General features: G+C 47.0%; 1 protein-coding gene across 2 annotated transcripts; it reads right to left on the bottom strand.

Moving 5' to 3' along the window:
* Positions 1-3,868: 3,868 nt before the first annotated feature.
* Positions 3,869-12,089, bottom strand: LOC119267641 (SMR domain-containing protein At5g58720-like). 2 transcript variants are annotated; one of them, XM_037549071.1, is made up of 11 exons: positions 11,141-12,089; positions 9,726-9,751; positions 7,841-7,987; positions 7,084-7,163; positions 5,966-6,189; positions 5,517-5,587; positions 5,376-5,432; positions 5,037-5,104; positions 4,856-4,962; positions 4,695-4,762; positions 3,869-4,344 (listed from the first exon to the last, which is right to left on the bottom strand). In XM_037549071.1, exons 1-11 carry the CDS (start codon positions 11,940-11,942, stop codon positions 4,222-4,224), a joined length of 1,773 nt encoding a protein of 590 aa, XP_037404968.1. In that variant the 5' UTR covers positions 11,943-12,089; the 3' UTR covers positions 3,869-4,221. The 2 variants fall into 2 exon arrangements, with proteins under 2 accessions (XP_037404968.1, XP_037404969.1); XM_037549072.1 differs by having other exon boundaries at positions 5,966-6,186.
* Between the last annotated feature and the right edge of the window lie 8,902 nt (positions 12,090-20,991).

The following is a 20,991-nucleotide window of genomic DNA, read 5'->3' as shown; positions in this document are numbered from 1 at the left end:
GAGCACCGGAGAAGAACATGTCCACATCGATGGCCTACACCACTTCCTCATTGCACTCCAGGGCGTGAGCCGGGACATCCTTTCCCACATCATCTGCAACCACAATAATTTTAGGCCTATCACTGATTTCTCTTATGATTTGTGCAATCATAAAATCCCATGCAGGGACATAAGAAAAATATGAATCCCTACATTTTGTCATCTGCATACCACAAAAAGAAAGTTCAGGCAATTGAAAGCATGATCTACAATGAGTGTTGATGCAGTACATGGTTTACATATTATAAGAAAAATAAATCAGTCGTTTGCATTGAGCCATGCATTTAGAGGAAGTACAACAACTCATCTTGGCATATAATGTCATGCGAATTCTGGTGGACGTACCAACCTAGACAAAAGTGGATGCAACTCCAAACCTATCCTCAAAAAAAGACATCAAGCTAAGTAACTAAGCTAAGGATCATTCTTCAGTACAAGATCAGTGGAAGTTCAAGACCATAGCACCATTGCTCCTTGTAACTCCTGAGCTTGAGAACACACAAATGCTTCTAGAAAAGCTTCAGACCAGCACTAACATTGCAGACCATGTCAGACAACCCTGCTAACAAGAATCAATAGAATCAGAAAATAAACATCAGCTAACCACAAGTACTAACCACAAGTACTGAAGACCGCAAGGCAAAAGATGCAGAAATAAGATGCTATATCATTACACTGCAACTTCATTATTTACAGCTATGGGGTATATCACCCAATAGAAAGAAAAAAAAACAGTATGTGCCTTTTTGTAGCCACTAATAAGATGTCAGCAGTTGGCCACCGAAATAGAGCTAAATTAATTTGCCGTACCACACTGCAACTTCATTTCTTTACAGCTGTGGGGTATATCACCCAATCGAAAGGAAAAAAAATAGTACGTGCCTTGTTCTAGCCACTAATAATATGTCAGCAGTTGGCCACCGAAACAAAGCTAAATTAATTCGCCGTACGACATTGCAACTTCATTTCTTTACAGCCGTGGGGTATATCACCCAATCGAAAGGAAAAAATAGTATGTGCCTTGTTCTAGCCACTAATGACATATCAGTAGCTGGCCACCGAAACAGACCTAAATTAATTCGCCATACAACATATTAGCTATATCATGTGTAAATTGACCCAAAAAGATAATTACAGAAGAACATAACCATGAAACAATCTAGCCGCCAATGAAATGCTCTCATTTTGTATCATGCTGATGCGATAACCATATGTAGAATTGACACGGGCACATTGCCAGACTAAAATGCTCAGTCAAATTAAAAGGAAAAGAAGATGCAAGTAAAAGAAGAGTATTCAAGCACAAAACAACGATGCACTGAATGAGAAGCATTGAAAGTATGAGGTGAAGCCCTACCAATTTGGTGCCGCCTGATGAGAGAAGAGCCAACCATGAAAACAAATGCAGCTTCGTTACTGTATTTTGAAGAAGTTACAGAGATGCTGGTGCTCATCTAAATAAGATTACAGAAGAAAATGCACCATGAGACATTCTATATTGCAAAAAATAGGACACCAAAGTACTTGATGACTTAAAGGGTTGTACACAAGTGCACCTCAACCAAACCCGTCCATGACTAAGGACAAAGACAATTTGCTGTAAAATATTTTATGGTGATAAATGTCAGAATGAGTGAAGGTGAACCAAAATTCACGTTAACATGATGTTGTTTATAATTAGTTGACAAATCAGATTACTTTCTGCTGGAAGAACTGAAAAATATAAAAACCCTGATGATTAAAAAGCAACATAGTTTGAAGAAATGCAATCCTGTGGTAAGAGAAAGTAGGCAACTTAGATCATCTAGGTGTTTGAATAACTTAGCTTAATCTCTTTGTCTTTGTTAGTGAACAGAAAATTGAAGCTGAGAGGACTCGTTGTACTCTATCCTATGGTGCAGAAATTAAGCGGGGTGACTGCAGAATTCAAAGATTCTAAAATTTTCTAAAAAAAATGTCACAGTCGCCGCTACCATACGCTCTTCTAAAAGTAAAGTAGTGCATCGAGGGTACATGTGGAAAAGTGGAATCGGAGTATGAAATGTGGACTATTTTGTAAAGGATAGAAATGTAAGAACACGCCGAGATAGCCGATGTGTTGATGGAGAAAGACTCAGCGATATACAACCGCATCACAAGAGAGTGCAACCAAAATAATAGCGAGAATAACAAATCGAGACCAATCAGAAGTAAACTGAACCCTAGCTCAAAGAGATCCCAAACAGTACCTGAACTGCAGAGAGACGATCCACTCATCACACCGAACGCCGAATCGAAGTCGAGAATGAGCTCACTTATGCGATTTCTGACAAAAGAAACAAAAATCTCAGGCCACCATATGGATGGCATAGCATCAAACTCCTAATGAGCATGAATCGACCAACATACATATAAATCCAAGGACACCGAAAACACTAAATCACACGGACAAATATAGCAAAAACTCATCTTGACCACAAATGAAGCAGAAGGCCCACCACAGGAAGATGAACAACACGATCGATCAATGAAAGGCCATAAAACCGGTGCTCACCCGACAACCACCTGCGAACAGAGGAAACACACATGCAAAAATTGGATAAAAGACTTGCTTCACTTAAAACAAACAAAATATTAATAAAGGTGATTTCAGGGGAGGAACTATCTCAAACACATCAAAATGTACTATTTTTTTAGGTTGTTCTGATGCAATTTTACTACTACAAACAAGAGCAATTAACCAAACTCTGCCAAACGTATATAGATGAAGGAATTTCACAAGAAATAACTACCAGTCTATGGTTATCTGGCCATCACACCACCCAAATCAAGGTTAACCGTCTTGCCAGGAAGAGGGAGAAGGAGATGGGAAGGAAGAGGAGGAAGATCTTACTGATCAGAGAAGCCAGAGGCGGACTGCCCAATGGCTTGGTGGTTCTCCCGGCCCTCTCCGACGCCGGCGCACGAGAGGGTGTTCACCTCAGATCTTGTTATCAAGACCAGATCATGGAAAGAAGAGAAAGGAGAGGTTGCCTCGTTGTGAATCTTTTGGGAGAGGAAAGGAGAAGGAATAGGCGTCAGAGACGGACAAGGAAGCGGCGACCTGATCCAACAGGAACTCGCGCGCAGCGGTGGCGGCGACCGCGAGGTCGTCGGCGTCCAAGGCGGACTCGGCGCGCGAGTGCGCCGCGTCGAGGTGGCGAACGCGGGAGGAGAGCGCCTCGACGAGGTCGAGGTCGGAGCGGCGGGCGTCGAGGGCGCGCTGGTAGGCGACGCACTCGTGGATCAGGCGGGTGGCGGCGCCGGCATCGGTGAGGCCGCGGAGGTCGACGAGGGAGGCCGGGTCGCCGAAGTACAGGGACGGGGAGGCGTCGGCGGACGCATCGGCGGCCACCGCTGAGTCCGGTCGAGGGGAGCGCGGGGTGGGTACTTGTACTCCCTCCGGCAGTAGTGCCGCGCAGCGAGGGGAGAAGACGACGATAGCGCCCACACGACCTGACTCGCGGGAGAAGCGGGTCTCAGGAGAGGCCCTTCCTCCGGTGGCGGCGGCGGATCTAGGATGGGGACGAGGGGGCGACAGAAGAGTTAGCGTGTGACGGAGGGACGGGACGGCCAGCCCACACCTGACATTACGCAGGAGGCAGTAGACGAGCGCTGAGTTGGACATGAATTGGCGCTCCCATTGGCCAAGACAAACAGTACACATCCTGCCGACGTGGACAGCGCGAGAAGGCGGCCTTGATGCACACCTGAATGGTTTTAATCCTGAATCACATGGCTACAGATCATTTCAATCAACTATAACAACCAACAGGTAGCCAGCCCCAGGAGTATCATGCCAAAAAGAATCTGGGTACTGAAGATAATTTTACACTGCATAAACTAGATACATGGGGGTAAAGTTACACTGTCTGCTGTTCCTTCCACCCTAACATAAAACAATTAGACAGGCACATAGCTTCAAGAGTACGATACAATGTTAGCAGCCTAGAATGATGATGACATCAGACGGCACCTATCTTCTCTTTGCTATTCCCAAACTGTGTCAGAAACTGCCTCGTACTACACAGGAACCTAGGTCACCTATCCATAATTACATACAGGACATGTAAGTACAGATAGATACAGGAGAGATACATAGATTAGAACGGCTGTTAACTCTATGTCAGGCTCCACCAAAAACAGACGAGGCGAGGCTTTAACTTAGTCAGAATCGCTGTCATGCTCCAGGAAGCGGTATTCTCTTGGCCCGCCTAGTCGAATAACTATGGTTCCGGAGTTCCCTTCGTACCACTCGATGCCTTCCTTCTCCACAAGCTTGATAACCTATTACAGGCATGTATTTATATATAATTGCATTCAAAAGCATGGCATGTGAAATCAAGGGATTAACATATTACGATTAACTGGATGAAGGGTTAAGGCATTTTTTAGGGAAATAAAATATGAGCATTACAAACCCCACCCAGAGCTGCACAATATTCTACTATAATCGATCATATGGCCACAAGACTAAATGTGGATAGAGTATGAAAGGATGGAACACCCAACCAAATGCAATTGAGGAGAGTTCATTTAGAGTATGAAGACGATGCTTTAAAACTACTACAGTCACTATACTTATAAGCAGCATATAGAAGTGACAAGAATGACTAATCAAACAAGAACATTCTTACTGATCGTTTTATCTTCCCTTTCCCTGTACCTTCAACACCACAACCAGTAATTACTCTAAGAAGGGTAGCTGTTTAAGGAAGAGAAAGGAAGACATGACAAGCATTAGTCAAGACAAATGGAGCTAAATAATTACAGCATCAAACTGTATGTTAATACTCACATGGCATGCATACACAAACCAGCATGTGAACTTTGAGGAGCTTCATAGCTTGCTTGACATGTTGACCATGCAAGTCAATAGTCACCGTGTTTGTTATATGCTTGTTTCTGCCAACCAAGGATACCAGAGTCTGAGATCAAAAAATATCTCCCTGACTATCAGAAGTTATACGGCGGTTTACCTGGCTTCAAATATCTCCCTGCTGGCCTTCTCATCTTCCTTGCGACCCAATTCCCGATAATGTTTTCCCTAAAGCAAATACATATTTGGCTATTTGAGATACTAAGGCAACACAAAGTAGCTATAAGCATTCCAGAAAATATTCTGAAAAACGAATACATCTTAGCATCTTATAACAGGGCTAATATAATTTACTAATTTTATGTACTGTAAGATACTAAGAAACAACATCAGCACATCACTTGGAGCTCTCCATCATTCAACCATTAAAGGTGAAAGATAAAGAGATCCTGCTCTCTTTTTTTTGTCAGCCTTAACATCTTAAAATTGAAAGTCTGACCTCCTCTGCAAGGTAAGAGGCATAAGATTTATCTCCTTTGGAATATGCCACAGCAGCCTGTATGGAATAAATAGAGATCAATATATGAAATACAAAAGAAGAACTGGCTCAAGAAAAACTGCGACAAAAATAGTGTCTTACTTTCTGATAATACCCTTTCATCGTATCATAATGCCTAGCAGAAACACCACGGAACTCTCGATACCCATCCCCTTAACATTGAGAAATTACAGTTGTCATTTACAGCAGTGCCAAATACAACAATAAGTGAAACAAAGACAGTTATATGTGTAAGTGTAAGCAAATCCATCAAAAGAAGTTCCATTGTAAGAACATATCTAATGTGAATGTCTACGTGTCAAATGAAGACTAATTAAATCAAGAAATGAGAAGTAGCAGTTTTACTTATGGGATAAATCTATATTGCTTAGACGAGGGAACTATCGACCTCATGGTGAGAAATACACTAACAATAGAAACCTATAGAGTTAGGAAACAGGAAGTATGTAAATTGCCATGACGGAAAAGAAGTGAATTCTTTGAGCACAACGAGCATGTTAACAAGCAGAGTGGTCAAAAACAGGATATACCATTTTTTGGTCTTTCTTGATTGCTTGCTGTGATGGGATGATTGTATGACTGCAGCTTCTTCACTACCTTCTTCCAGTCCATTTTACTTGGCTCGTATGTGCGACGTTCAGGTATTTTGAACAGCGACTCCAAGACTTGTTGTGGCATCTTGGAATCCACCACCGCTGATCTTGGAGACGGTGTTGCCGGGTGCTGCACCTCGCAAACAGTCTTCATGTAGCTACTGAACCAAAAGACCAGGAATATCATAAACCAACAACCACCAGCGTGAAAGTGCAAGCACATGGCAAGATAACTGATATCAATGATGCCTAGGAGATAACTAGCTGTACAGCCAGCACTGCCAAAGTCTATGCAAATACTAAAACCATTGATGCCTAGGAGATAACTAGCTGCACAGCCACATACTGTCAACGTCTATGTGATTATTGGTATAGCTGTACAGCCAGTATTGTCAAGGTCTGCTTCACTACTGATACCATTATGCCTAGGAGATAACAACCTGTACAGCCAGTACTACTGAAGTCGACAGATGACCAAGGCATTTAAACTGAGCCACTCATTTTACCCAAAACTCACTTACGTTAGCTAAGAAAAATACTAGTATAAGCTATCTTAGAGGAATACATTACTAGCATGTGACACACGCTATGTGTGCATATAGTAAGCTTTTATTAAACTGTGTTTGTCTAGGCGATCAAGGATGCTTTATTTGTCAAGGCAGTCAAGGATATGAAATCGTTAACATGTACTCCCTATGCACACTAATGTAAGACATTTTTGCAGTTCAAATTGAACTGCAAAAACGTCTTATATTAGTGTACAGAGGTAGTACATATCTAATCTCATGTGCTATGCAACTTCTGAGCTGCCAAATGTGCAAAAGGGGCACAAGAAAGCACTGAATACTCTCCATTGAACAATTACCCACTATGTTTGTCCATACTCAGCTACAAACAAAAATATGACATGCATACATGGCAACTTTGTGGATCAAGTATGTGCATGCCAAACACATAAACATGAAGTATCAAGTTCACCAAGCAACACATTAGACAGCTGCTATATAATGTTACTAAGAATCTAAGGAAAGCATATGTGCTCAGATAAGATTCACCTGCTCTGTTGTTCCCCCCAGAAGAATTCATGTTGCCTTTCAGAGTGATTGTATGACATACCAGGTATTTCTTCTGGGAACTGAGTAGAACAAAATGTTAGAATATGATAATTTCACAAGGGAGCGCTTACAAAGTGCCACATGCATTCTATTGTGCCAAAGAAATAATAGGAAACTGGAGACGTGTTTAGTGGACTAGCACAGACATGCCAACCAGAAGTAAATAGCAATGACATTCAACATTGTTTGCTGTCTTACGTTGCACTAGGACGTCAAAATGAACAACAAAGCTACAAGTTCTATTTTACTTCCTGTTAAGACTTTTTTGGCAACTTCTGCGACTATAAACAGGTTGAGTTGTAAAACACAGCAATGGTAAACTGGCAATAGTTGGTGCTTTGAAAGATACAATCTAAACTATCCGCTGTAGTACGGATATAACATGTTGGCCAGTAAGAAGGGGTTATACTAACTGCACTAAATATAAATAATAAAGAATCTATGATCCCAGGCTATTCGTAGAACAAAATATTTATTACTGAACTTAGTAGCTTCAATGTATGCAGGAGTCAACTAAGATTAACTGAAATTTCTATGATCCCAGGCTATTTGTAGAACAAAATATTTAGTAGTTAGTACTGAACTTAGTAGCTTTAATGTATCTAAGATTAACTGAAATTTCTGCAAGAATATCAATACAGGTGATTTGCACTGAAAAATAGGAGCATAAATTGTAGTGACTGTGCAAAGTTAACACCTGGTGTGGACTCTGTTGAATACTTGCGGTACATTCTTCTTCAAACAATCCATTTCCTGGGAAGATATTTGGAGAGGATGAGCTATTTGTTTCTTCATTAGGAATGCACCATCCCATACCAGAGATATCAAGCAATGCGTCCAGAGCCTGAAAACACCTGATTAGTAATATCTCTCAACAAATTGTCACTGACTTAAAAGTATGTAATTCGGTGAAAAAGAGCACAAGTTTGATCAGATATGATCATGCTACCACCACAGAAGATATCTTGCGTTATTAGCTTTTTAGGTTTCACACCAGAATGCTTAGTTGGTTACTTGGTTTTGAACAATTAAATTAATTTTCTAGTCTTAGGACCGCCTGGGTGCACAGCCGCCAAGGCACATGACAAGGTGACAATTAGGCGATACAAAATATATCTGTAGTACAAATTGTACAGTAACAAGTCCTAAGCATATTCTGTTCCATCAAGGCATCGACCAACAAAGAATCACATGTAAAGAGCCAAACCTACCTGTCATACCTCCCTAGTACATGGGTCACTCTAAACTTTCTTACCTTCCTCCCATTTTCCTTGTTTTTTCTTCTCTACTACTTTAAGTTGCCTATTCCCCCCTTTTTGATGTCCTAATATCTTACAGGCGAGTGCCGATGTCGTCCCACACCCTCACCCCTCCTCGACTATTTAGTTGCAAATTGTAAACGCTGGTGATTTTTGTTAAGTACTCCCTCCGTCGCATAATATAAGATCTTACATCCAATTTATGAGCAGATTGGATGTAATAAGATCTTATACTATGGGACAGAGGGAGCATATTATATTTCCTCTTCCTATCAGATCGGTCTTTTGGGATAGTTGGTTGATAGGAATATCCAACATGGTATCAGACCTGAGGTCTTGGGTTTAAGTCTCAGTCCCCGCATTTTCCCCAATCATTTAGTCACACCGACATCAGGCGTGGGGGGATGTGAAGAGGGGGGGGGAGGGGGGGTCCGTTCCATAATAGATTTTTTTTGAAAAGTCAAAGTTCACAAACTTTGACCAAGTTTGTGGAGAAAAACATTTACATCTATAATACCAAACATGTATCATTAGATTCACCATAAGATGTAGTTTCATATTTTATATATTTGATATTGTACATATAAATAGTTTTCTCGATAAACTTGGTCAAAATTTGCAAAGTTTGACTTTTCAAAAAATCTACACACACTACATTATGGAACGGAGGGAGTATCTTCCAATCAGATCAGTCTTTTGGGATAGTTGGTTGATAGGAATACAACAACAACAACAACAACAACAACAACAAAGCCTTTAGTCCCAAACAAGTTGGGGTAGGCTAGAGGTGAAACCCATAAGATCTCGCAACCAACTCATGGCTCTGGCACATGGATAGCAAGCTTCCACGCACCCCTGTCCATAGCTAGCTCTTTGGTGATACTCCAATCCTTCAGGTCTCTCTTAACGGACTCCTCCCATGTCAAATTCGGTCTACCCCGCCCTCTCTTGACATTCTCCGCACGCTTTAGCAATTTTAACCTCACAAGCACCCGGATGATTTTCGGTGCCTTGACAGATCTGATAACCACGGCAGGACAGAAGAGGAGGTAGGCAACACCATTAACCGGATTTTTTATGCATGGGCTCAAGGAACTAGAGTAAAATCCCAGAACCATGTGTTAACTGGCAAACATACACATGCGCTTTTTTTGTTTGTCAAAATTTATAAAGGTATAAAGCAAGACAAAAGACCATCGACACTGCCAACGGGTGAGATTATAGTCCCGGCCAATCAACAGTATTTTGTAAAATCCATAAACTTAAACACTGGTCGAGGGCCTCGAGGCACTAAGAAATGCACCGAATAAGCTACTTGTTTACCTGCTCAACATCATATCCAGACTGACCTGCAAGAAATAAATATAGCATAAGGAACACTTTCAAAGATGTCCAACTGATTGGCCAAATGAAATACAATTGTTCCTAAACACACTCATATTCAAGCAAGCACAAAAATCTAATTTTACATTAAGTAGCTTCTTACAGAATTTAGAATAAACATGAATGAATTTTTATCCAGTTTTTGAAACAGCAAATTGCATTTAATAATTAGACGTGTTGCATAACATGTATTTTTCGCCAATTGAATGGAACCATGCAGCAGTTCTGCGTACAAACACCAGGTACTAGTGTGCAACTAAAACCATGGATTGGCTTCAACCGTACAGCACTACAAGAATTGTGCAATCTGTAGGCCAACCACCCACCCACATGTTCTTTGCACCAAAACAAGCAAAGTGAATCTATCACTTGAATGTGATATTGTGCAATTTGTAGTTGTGGAAGGTAGCTCATATCACAAAACAAAAACTGCAGGCAGCAATCTCCTTAACACTTAATATTTACGCAAGGAGAACAAGGGAGCATTGTGAAATGCCTTAACAGACATCCACTTCACTGATCGCATGAATCTTGCTTTGCTCCAGGCTTCTATAACCTTGCACATGATAAACTCAATAATCAATTCTTCGAATTGACTTTTCAGAGACTTTAGCCCAATATAAAATCAACACCGCCTTGCTAATTACAAACATCCACTCCGGAAGCACTACACATCAAAATCACACAGCATTTCAACGGTGGTAATTTGTGATCCTAACAGTAACACTCTTTTATTTACAACTAGTTGGTTTAAGAGAATGCAATGCCGATAATATTAATAGATCAGATGGCAGCGTTGAAATAGCACCCCAAAGTTACTTCGATATCTGCAGGTACAGATAGGAAACTGGACTAGCGAGGAAATAGCACCCAGAATTACTCTGACATCTGCGGCTGCAAGAAGGAAACTAGGACTAAAAACATACGAGGACAATCAAACAAGAGGTCACTCTTTTTAATAGATTGGCTTATGCATGCCTCATGTGTTCTCTTCCACATTTTGGCACATCAAATTTCTAAGAGAAGAAGTCAAAGTGCCAAAACATGCCCCCGCTCACTAAATGGTGTTGTGAACTGAGGACAGTGCTTCAAACCTTCAGGCCCTGGTTGGATGACATTTAATTCGTTGGAAAGGTTTAGTATATAGTTCAAAAAATTAAAGCTTTCCAAAGAAATGCCGTGGAACTCCCTAAATACCAACGCTTCCCAAAAATAACCTTTTATCCAAACACGCATTTATCCTATATAGCAAATTTGCAATTAGGCTTGGTTATGACTTCTGGCAGCAGAAACAAACGATCCCAGGTAAAGCACTTGGATATGAAAAGTAGAGCAGCTGGTGCTAGACGACTCACCCAGCACGTCTTTGACCACACCCATGCTGAGCTCAGAATGATCTCCAAGCATGGAGCACAGGAACTGCTCGGCCTCCTCAACATTAAGCGTGGGATAGCCACCCCCGCTTTCTCTCTCCCCATTTCTCTCATCATTCCAGCCATTGCTGACGCTTTCTCCATCCATGTCCTTCCCCTTCCCCTTCCACCCACTTCTATCGGTCGCGCTCACAGGCGGAGTGGCAGGCCGCGAGTAGCCCTTGCCGATCACGTCCGCAACGATGCCAGACACGGCAACGGGAAGCTTCCTGGGCCTGCGAGCCGGCCTCCTCCCAGCAGATCCGGCGCGCGGGGAGAGATCTGGCGGCGGCGGCGGCGGCGGCTGCATGTCCTGCGTGGAGCCGAGGATGCCGGCCGCGAGGAAGGGGTCGCCGCCGGCCTCGCGGTAGGCCGAGTCGACCTGGTCGATGGTGGCGCTGCCGAAGGCCTCGAGCAGCCAGGCGAGGTCGCGCCGCTCGTCGCCCGTGGCCGAGGAGGACGCGGCGGAGTCGGTCGAGGAGGGGGCGTAGAACGAGGAGGTGGACGCGGGCCCCGACGAGCTGGAGGTGAAGGCGCGGGTGTACGCGGAGGCGTCCCCGCCGCTCCCGCTGCCGCTGCCGCTCGACTCCGTCTCCGAGGCCGCGGCGGCTAGGGTTAGGGTTTCGGCGAGCGGCGAGCGCGGGGAGGACCCCGGCGCCGGAGGGGTCGGCGGCGCCGCCCCGTCGGCGGCCGCCGGCGAGGGCCGCTTCTTCTTCTTGGATTTCTTCTTGGTGTTGGGTTTCATTTCGGGCGGTGGCCGCCTTTTCCCCTCCCCTATTTTCCTCCTCCTCCGGGGTGTTTTTCGAGGGGGTTTTGACTTTTTCCTGATCGTTTTCGCCTGGCAGAGAGGGAGAGAGCGAGGGCAGGAGGAGGAAGAAGGCGGGGCGGGGAGCCGGCGAGTCGAGTCACGCGGTGGACGGAGGCGCGGCGGAATATACTACGCCCATTTGCATGTGGGGCACGTCACCCGTGGGTCCGCATGTCATGCTCTAGGCGCGGCGGCGGGTGGGGAGGGGAGGGGAGGGGGTGGATGGAAGAGGGTTGCGGCGACGGCCGATACTTATTTTGGACTGCTGGTTTACCCCGTTAGACTGGTGGATGGGGTCGGCCGAGGGGTCGTGGTCGTGCCCCGCCACGCACACCTTCGCTTGAGTGAACCGGATAGGTACGGGGCGGTTGGCCGCGGGTATCAAGCGGGCCGGGCGGGGAATTTTTTTTATTTATTTAAACCGAGATTGCGAGCGAGGGGGAAGGGAAAGACATTAAAATTTGAGGTGGTTTTTCTAAAAGAAAAATTGAGGTGGTACGATCGGTCAGTATATATCGATTAAAATCTTATTATAACAGAGAATCGTTGCGCATATTATGCCAATTTGTGCCTCGGAATGTTTTCTTGGTGATAATATGTGTCTCATTTATATTATAAGGATAATAGTACAAATAACGTACACACCATCTGACAAAACTGAAAAGACAACAAAACACTAGCCTTTGCACAAAGAAATACCGGTTAAGAAAGAAAAATACAATCAAGATCGAAGAATCCTTTGAATTTGACATCAACATCCGTCACTTGCCTCTGGTGCCACCATAGCAGCCATCAAGATAAAAAATGACGGATCACCTCCTCATCCGAACTCGACGCGGTTCTATCACTGATATGCAGCTTTGCGAACCTCTAATGTGGCTCCAAAGGTGAAACTATTATCTTCGAACGAATCAGACCAGATCAATACTCCGGACACGCCATTGAACTCCAGATTTGACACCCCCGCACGACTAACACGATGGAGGAGGAAAACATATGTGTCATCCATGAGCCACGAACCCTGCACACTATCCATCATCTTTCAGATGTCGTCGATGCAGACCACAATTTGCATCTGCTCCTGGGCTACCTCCCAAGCTCCGCCCGGACGCTGGAGCAAACGTCGTCACAACAGCGGAGCCCGAGGACACAAGTCCACCACGAGAATGTCATCGCCGCCATGCAATCCTTACTTGAACAGACTGATTTACAAATACATCCCTAATCATAGGACTGATGGTATTGTCAGGGAAGAATCCGAAGAATCTTTATTTCACGCCTCCACCACCACCGCCGAAACCAAGACGATAAACAACCAAAAAAACCTAGAGTGTGAGGGACTAACAATCCACACGCGTGGATCCGATGACCCCCCTCACCATCGCGACCGAGGTCGTCGGCGGAAGACGGCGCTGAAAGATTGGCCTCTCCTGGAAGCGGACTGGCAATGGCTAGGGTTCCAGCCACAGGGGACGAGAGGAAAAAGGGTTTCCCGTTTTCCAGTGAATTTTTAGGGGATTTTTCATCCGGTGGTGTGCACCCTCCCTATGCTAATTTGCCGAAAGTTTACTAATATCTTTACCCAAAAAGTACCGATCACAGATACAACGTGTATTTTACCAGTGTACAAAGTTTTTTTTCAGGTTACCACTCTACAAAGTTGAGGCCTAAAAACCAGCTCACGTCTTTACAAAAAAAATAGACAAATATGGCACTTTGTAGTGATTATGGGCCAAATTAATACAATATGACATGTGGATCCATGGCATGTGATTTCAGGCTCCACGTGATGACGCGTTTTCATAAGATCCATAGCATGTGCTAAACCTTGGGCTATGCGTGAGGACGCGTTTTCACTTGGAAAATGAGAGATGTTTTTATTGTAACTACTAGTGGCGTTTTTGTCTGGAACAACTGAGCTTGACCCAAACGGGGTAGAATCATCTATGAGGGGGGAGCCAGTAACTTGTTGAAAATATGAGCAATTTATCGAATAATTTTATTAATAGAAATACTAAATAAAGCATGACTAGTATAGTAGAGATAAAGTAAGTCATGCAATCTGACAGAGAGAAGGTGAATAGTATCTGCAATCTGGCAGTAGAGCATGTTGCATATATAAAATAGAACCTAACATATTTAGGACAGATGCTAGAACAAGGAATTATGGCAGGACCTCTAAAGAAAGAGGAAGAACACGTACGGACAGCAGCAGCAGCAGAAGTGTCGGGGGTGTCGTGCGACATATGCCAACGGATGACTTATCATGGAGGGGGCTAATAATACGTCGCCGGTGCTAGGAAATGGGATAAGGCGCAAACATGTCCGCCGACGAATCTTACCCAGATTCGGGACTCTCCTAGGAGATAACACCCCTACTCCTGCTCTGCGGGATCTCCGCATGATCACTCAAGCAACAATGGTGGCTACAAGTTTGCTCCTTGAGCTGTTTCTTTAGAGGGGGAAGAAGAACAAGGCCAGCCCTAGCTTACTCCCTCTATATGTGTGTGCGGCGCTAAGGTTTCCAATGAGGCTGAACCCTTTGCATGGGTGGCCTGAAGGGTTTATATAGGCCTACCCCTAGGGGTACAATGGTAATCCGACCGGATGTAGGACCCGGCCGTTAGCGTCTGTAGGTGTCGGCTTCACCGCTGAGCGCTGGGGCCCACCGCCTGGTGGGTCTCGCCGACTGCCTCGTACTTAGCCAACAGGCCACGCCCGTCGCTCGTGGGTCTCGCCAGCTGCTCATTACTGTGGCAATGCTGTTGATGATGTGTGCTTTGTCGGGGGGAGTGTGGCTACAGTACTCGTCGCCTGGCGGGCGTTCACTGTAGCCACTCCCTGTCTCTTCTGATTAATGGCGCACAAACTCTGAGGGGAGGGGGAAGGTCGGCTGCTGGGAGTCGGCCTCCCATCTGCCGGCTGGCGGATCACGTTGCCTTCTGGCTTCTCACTAACAGGTAGGGCCCGCCGCCTGGGGCTGTACCGACAACTCGTAGTGGGAGCATGGCCTTCTCTGCCATGGGTGATGTCATGGGCTGCATGGCAAAAGTTTTGCGCCGGGCGAGGGATGTCCGCCCAGTACACCGCACTATGGCCACGCTCTGCCCTGGATTCGGGGTGGCAGGCGTCGCTGTAGCCACGCCCCATCTCGTCGTCATAATGTGGTGCAAACTTTGAGGGCGATTGGGGCCGCCTGCTAGGAGCCGGCCTTTCTAGAGGCCGCCTGCTATGAGTCGGCTTCTCTGGAGGCCGTCTGCTAGGAGCCGGCCCACCGTGGGGTCGTCTTCTGAGCTTTGCCGTCTTCTGGCGGCCGGCCGCTTGGACCAGCCGACCGCAAAGAAATCGGCGCTTGGACCTTTGATTCTTGAGGGGCGCAGCTGGCCCCGATGTCTTGAAACACCATGGGAGGCTGATGAGGCTACCCGTGGCCATTTACTCTGACAGTAGTCCCCGAAACTGGTGGGGCACCGCGGCTGAAAAAAGTGAGGGGCCCCGGCAACTTCCTACTCCGAGTGGTCCACTAATCTTGCTTCGTTCGTCTTCCGATGCGCCGTCTATCAGGAATCGGACACGGCCAGGCGGGCCGCCTGGTGGTTTTCGAAACGTCATGGCGGGAGTTGGGTGGCGTGCCAGCCGGGCGCCAGGCTCGCCGACAGCCATCCGGGCGCCACGTGGCGTCAGCCGGCCGGGCAGCCTGCCAGCCCACACGCGCGATGAGACACTACAGCAGGCCGGGGCCCACCACTACCGAGCCTCGGCACACGCGCGGATCCATTGCGGCTGAGGCAAACGATTGGGATTCCACAGCGCAGTAACTTTTTGTGTCATTACTGCGTGTTTAACGTGGGGTCGTGGAGACGTGGGCACAATTAATCCCACGATCCCCACGTCCCGTCCCCTCGGCTTCGCAGCCAGGGGCTATAAGTAGGGGGAGGAGGGGAACGGCACTAGCATGCGCGCCCTCCTCTCCCCTCGCCATCTTCTTCCTCCTCTTCCTTTCTGCCGCCGCCGTACTCCCGCAACTTGCCGAAGTGCTGCTGCGGCCCGTCATCGCCAACCCCAGCCTCTCCGCCGCGCCGACGCCTCGTCGGACCTGAGCCTCCATGGCGCGAGAGCGAGCTGGCTACTGGGATGGCTCAAATGTCATCGAAGACCACATCGCCTTCCTCCGCAACACGCGGCGGCTGCCCGGCGAAGGCCACGTCCGGGCGCGCGTTCCGCCCGCAAAGGAGATTTCACCGGCGCTGGAGGAAGGCGAGCGCGTCGTCTTTCGGTCGCACTTCCTCCGGGGCTTCGGCCTGCCGGCGAGTGGCTTCCTTCGCTCCTTCCTCCAGTTTTACCACCTCCAGCCGCACCACCTCATGCCAAACACTGTGGTGCTGCTGTTGGCCTTCGTCACGCTCTACGAAGGCTACCTTGCATTCTTCCCACCCTCGAGCTCTGGGGAGAATGCTTCTACACCAAGCTCAGCGTCTCCGCCGTGAAGAGGCGGCTCAGTGCGGCGCTTTCATCGCGGTGCGTCGCCCGGGTGCCGGGAACCGCTTCCCGTCCATCACCCTGACCCAATCGGTCAAGTTGTGGCAAAAATCGTATTTCTATGTCAAGAACGTCGACCCGGCGATCGACTTCATCAACCTGCCGGCCTACGAAGCCGTCCCGCCGGCTGAACCCCGCACCAACTGGGCTTTCAAGCCGAAGGTGCTGTCGGCCGCCTCCGCAGCCGCCATCGCCCGGCTCCAGGAGATGACGGACTCGGAGGGCCTCCAAGCCTCCGACCTGCTGACCGCCTTCGTGGAGCGCCGAGTTCTCCCTCTTCAAAGCCGGCCTCATCTGATCAGCCGAATGAGCGGGCACCGGGACCCGTGCCGAATGTCCACCAGGGAGATGCCAGCCATGGAGGTGGCCCGCCTGGTGAACGAGATCGCAAACTGCAAACACTCGGAATCAGAGTGGCAATTCGGCAAGCGGCCATATTCCCGCGCACTCTTGCCGCATGCGGTAAGCTTCTTAGCTCTTGGTCTTTTCTTGTTTGCCGGGTTCTGCTTCGCCGATTGATCAGCCGGTCATGCCGTAGCTCCTCACGACCCAGCCGGCCACCGACACCCTGGCGTGGGGCCAAGAGTACCTGCCGGATCGGGCGATGAGTGATGTGGACGACCCCGACTTGGGGGCGGCCGCCATGGAGGAAGATGACGCCACAGGCGGTGGTGACGGGGGGCGATGGTGACGGAGCAGGCGGCTCTGGAGGAGGAGGCAATCTCGAGGACTGGCCAGATGATGACGAGGAGAAACACGTGCTACGCCGCCCGCCGGTTGCCAACAGGGCGGGGGCGAGTTCTTCAGCAGCGCCGACTATGCCAGGCGGCATGCCAAAGCGTCGAGCCGGCTCATAGCTGCAAGGCGGCTGGCCGAAAAAACCTAAGGGCTCAGTCGCAGCAACCATGCAGGAGGAAGTCACCGCGAAGGTGGCCCGGTTCTAGAGGGCCCCGAAGCAGCCGCCGGTGGTGTCCACGTGAGTGCCGCTTTTCCTTGTGTTTTCCGTCGTCTTTTTTGCAAAACTCCTTCTAAGTTTGTCTTAATTGAGCAGAGCCCCACTCTCCCTTGAGCGGTCGGCCTCCGCCTCCATCATCGGGGGGACGGAGGGCTCCACCAACACCCGTCGCATAGACCCGCTTGCCGACCTCCAAGAGGCGACGGAGAGGAACGCGCGGGAGGCGCGGGAGGAGCAGGAGGAGGCGGAGTGGCAGAAGACGGCAGCGGCCAAGGCTGCTCAAGAAGAAGCCGACGCGGCCGCCAAGGCCCAAGCTGACGCCACAGCCAATGAACGGGCAAGCGCGATTGCCAAGGCACGGGCGGAGAAGGCTGCGCTCGGCCAGGCACCACAACTTGTCATCCCTCTACGCGCCGCTCTACTGACGCCAGAGGTCCAGGTGCCAGCTGGAGGAGCCGGCGATGACCAGCCGGACCCTGGGAGCGAAGAAGGCGGTGATGTCATGCTGAAGGCGGAGGAGCCCCAGACTGCGCCGACTGCCCCGGCGCACAGCCACCAGCTGGACGCGCCGCAGGTGCCGCCAGCCAGCGATGAGTTGGTGGTGGGAGCCACCTCTGTAGCCCGTACTCCACTGCGTGGCCCCAAAAGCAGAAGCCACTAGCGCCGTTCCGCCGAAGTGGACGCTTGGAGGCGGGTCGGGAGTGCTGAACAGGGCGTCGCAAGACATCCAAGCCCAGCTCCAAGCCTAGGGTGAATCCCTTTGATGACCCACAAGTATAGGGGAACTATCGTAGTCCTTTCAATAAGTAAGAGTGTCGAACCCAACGAGGAGAGAAGGAAATGATAAGCGGTTTCCAACAAGGTATTCTCTGCAAATACTGAAAATAAGTGGTAATAGGTAGTTTTGTGATAGAATAATTTGTAACGAGCAACAAGTAATAAAAGTAAATAAAGTGCAGCAAGGTGGCCCAATCCTTTTTGTAGCAAAGGACAAGCCTGGACAAACTCTTATATGATGTAAAGCGCTCCTGAGGACACATGGGAATATCGTCAAGCTAGGTTTCATCACATTCATATGATTCACATTCGGTACTTTGATAATTTGGTATGTGGGTGGACCGGTGCTTGGGTGCTTCCCTTACTTGGACAAGCATCCCACTTATGATTAACCTCTATTGCAAGCATCCGCAACTACAACAAAAGTATTAAGGTAAACCTAACCATAGCATGAAACATATGGATCCAAATCAGCCCCTTACGAAGCAACGCATAAACTAGGGTTTAAGCTTTTGTCACTCTAGCAACCCATCATCTACTTATTACTTCCCAATGCCTTCCTCGAGGCCCAAATAACGGTGAAGTGTCATGTAGTCGACGTTCGCATAACACCACTAGAGGAGAGACAACATACATCTCATCAAAATATCAAACGAATACCAAATTCACATGACTACTAATAGCAAGACTTCTCCCATGTCCTCGGGAACAAAAGTAACTACTCACAAAGCATAAACATGTTCATAATCAGAGGGGTATCAATATGCATATAGGATATGAACATATGATCTTTCACCAATTAAACCAACTAGCATCAACTACAAGGAGTAATTAACACTACTAGCAACCTACTAGCACCAATCCCGGACTTGGAGACTGCTACCTCTTTTAGCACTGCGTTGGTTTTCCCCGAAGAGGAAGGGATGATGCAGCAAAGTAGCGTAAGTATTTCCCTCAGTTTTTGAGAACCAAGGTATCAATCCAGTAGGAGGCTACGCGCGAGTCCCTCGTACCTGCACAAAACAAATAAATCCTCGCAACCAATGCAAATAGGGGTTGTCAATCCCTATAGGGCCACTTACGAGAGTGAGATCTGATAGATATGATAAGATAATATTTTTGGTATTTTTATGATAAAGATGCAAAGTAAAATAAAGGCAAAGTAAATAGCAAAGTAAATAACTAAGCAGTAGGAGATTAATATGACAAAGATAGACCCGAGGGCCATAGGTTTCACTAGTGGCTTCTCTCGAGAGCATAAGTATTCTACGGTGGATGAACAAATTACTGTTGAGCAATTGACAGAATTGAGCATAGTTATGAGAATATCTAGGTATGATCATGTATATAGGCATCACGTCCGAGACAAGTAGACCGACTCCTGCCTGCATCTACTACTATTACTCCACTCATCGACCGCTATCCAACATGCATCTAGAGTATTAAGTTAAAAACAGAGTAATGCCTTAAGCAACATGGCATGATGTAGAGGGATAGACTCATGCAATATGAAGAAAACCCCATCTTGTTATCCTCGATGGCAACAATACAATACGTGTCTTGCTGCCCTTACTGTCACCGGGAAAGGACACCGCAAGATTGAACCCAAAGCTAAGCACTTCTCCCATTGCAAGAAAGATCAATCTAGTAGGCCAAACCAAACTGATAATTCGAAGAGACTTGCAAAGATAACCAATCATACATAAAAGAATTCAGAGAAGATTCAAATATTATTCATAGATAGACTTGATCATAAACCCACAATTCATTGGTCTCAACAAACACACCGCAAAAAGAAGATTACATCGAATAGATCTCCACAAGAGAGGGGGAGAACATTGTATTGAGATCCAAAAAGAGAGAAGAAGCCATCTAGCTACTAACTATGGACTCGTAGGTCTGAAGTAAACTACTCACACTTCATCGGAGAGGCTATGGTGTTGATGTAGAAGCCCTCCGTGATCGATGCCCCCTCCGGCGGAGCTCTGGAACAGGCCCCAAGATGGGATCTCGTGGATACAGAAAGTTACGGCGGTGGAATTAGGTTTTTGGCTCCTTTTCTGGTCGTTTGGGGGTACGTGGATATATATAGGAGGAAGAAGTACGTCGGTGGAGCAACAGGGGGCCCACGAGGGTGGAGGGCGCGCCTGGGGGGAGGCGCGCCCCCCTACCTCGTGGACTCCTGTTAGTTGGCTTGATGTAGGGTCCAAGTCTCCTGAGTTGTATTCGGTGAGAAAATCACGTTCCCGAAGGTTTCATTCCGTTTGGACTCCGTTTGATATTCCTTTTCTTCGAAACCCTAAAACAGGCAAAAAACAACAATTCTGGTCTGGGCCTCCGGTTAATAGGTTAGTCCCAAAAATAATATAAAAGTGGATAATAAAGACCAATAATATCCAAAACAGTAGATAATATAGCATGGAGCAATCAAAATTATAGATACGTTGGAGACGTATCAAGCATCCCCAAGCTTAATTCCTGCTCGTCCTCGAGTAGGTAAATGATAAAAATAGAATTTTTGATGCGGAGTGCTACTTGGCATAATTTTAATGTAATTCTTCTTAATTGTGGTATGAATATTCAGATCCGAAAGATTCAAGACAAAAGTTTATATTGACATAGAAAAGCATACTAACAAAGCAATTATGTCTTCTCAAAATAACATGGCTAAAGAAAGTTATCCCTACAAAATCATATAGTCTGGCTATGCTCTAT

The sequence above is a fragment of the Triticum dicoccoides genome, chromosome 3A, assembly GCF_002162155.2.
Source record: "Triticum dicoccoides isolate Atlit2015 ecotype Zavitan chromosome 3A, WEW_v2.0, whole genome shotgun sequence".
Lineage (NCBI taxonomy): Eukaryota > Viridiplantae > Streptophyta > Magnoliopsida > Poales > Poaceae > Triticum > Triticum dicoccoides.
Note: the sequence above shows the minus strand (reverse complement) of the source record. Positions and strands in the feature narration are given on the sequence as shown.

Excerpts from the sequence above, each read along its gene's own strand:
- LOC119267641 (XM_037549071.1), bottom strand. The coding sequence starts at position 11,942 with ATGAAACCCAACACCAAGAAGAAATCCAAGAAGAAGAAGCGGCCCTCG. Across the intron at positions 6,190-7,083 it reads TGGGGGGAACAACAGAGCAG|TAGCTACATGAAGACTGTTT; the intron begins GTGAATCTTATC and ends CTTTTGGTTCAG. Across the intron at positions 4,763-4,855 it reads GGTTTGTGTATGCATGCCAT|CTACCCTTCTTAGAGTAATT; the intron begins GTGAGTATTAAC and ends TTCCTTAAACAG.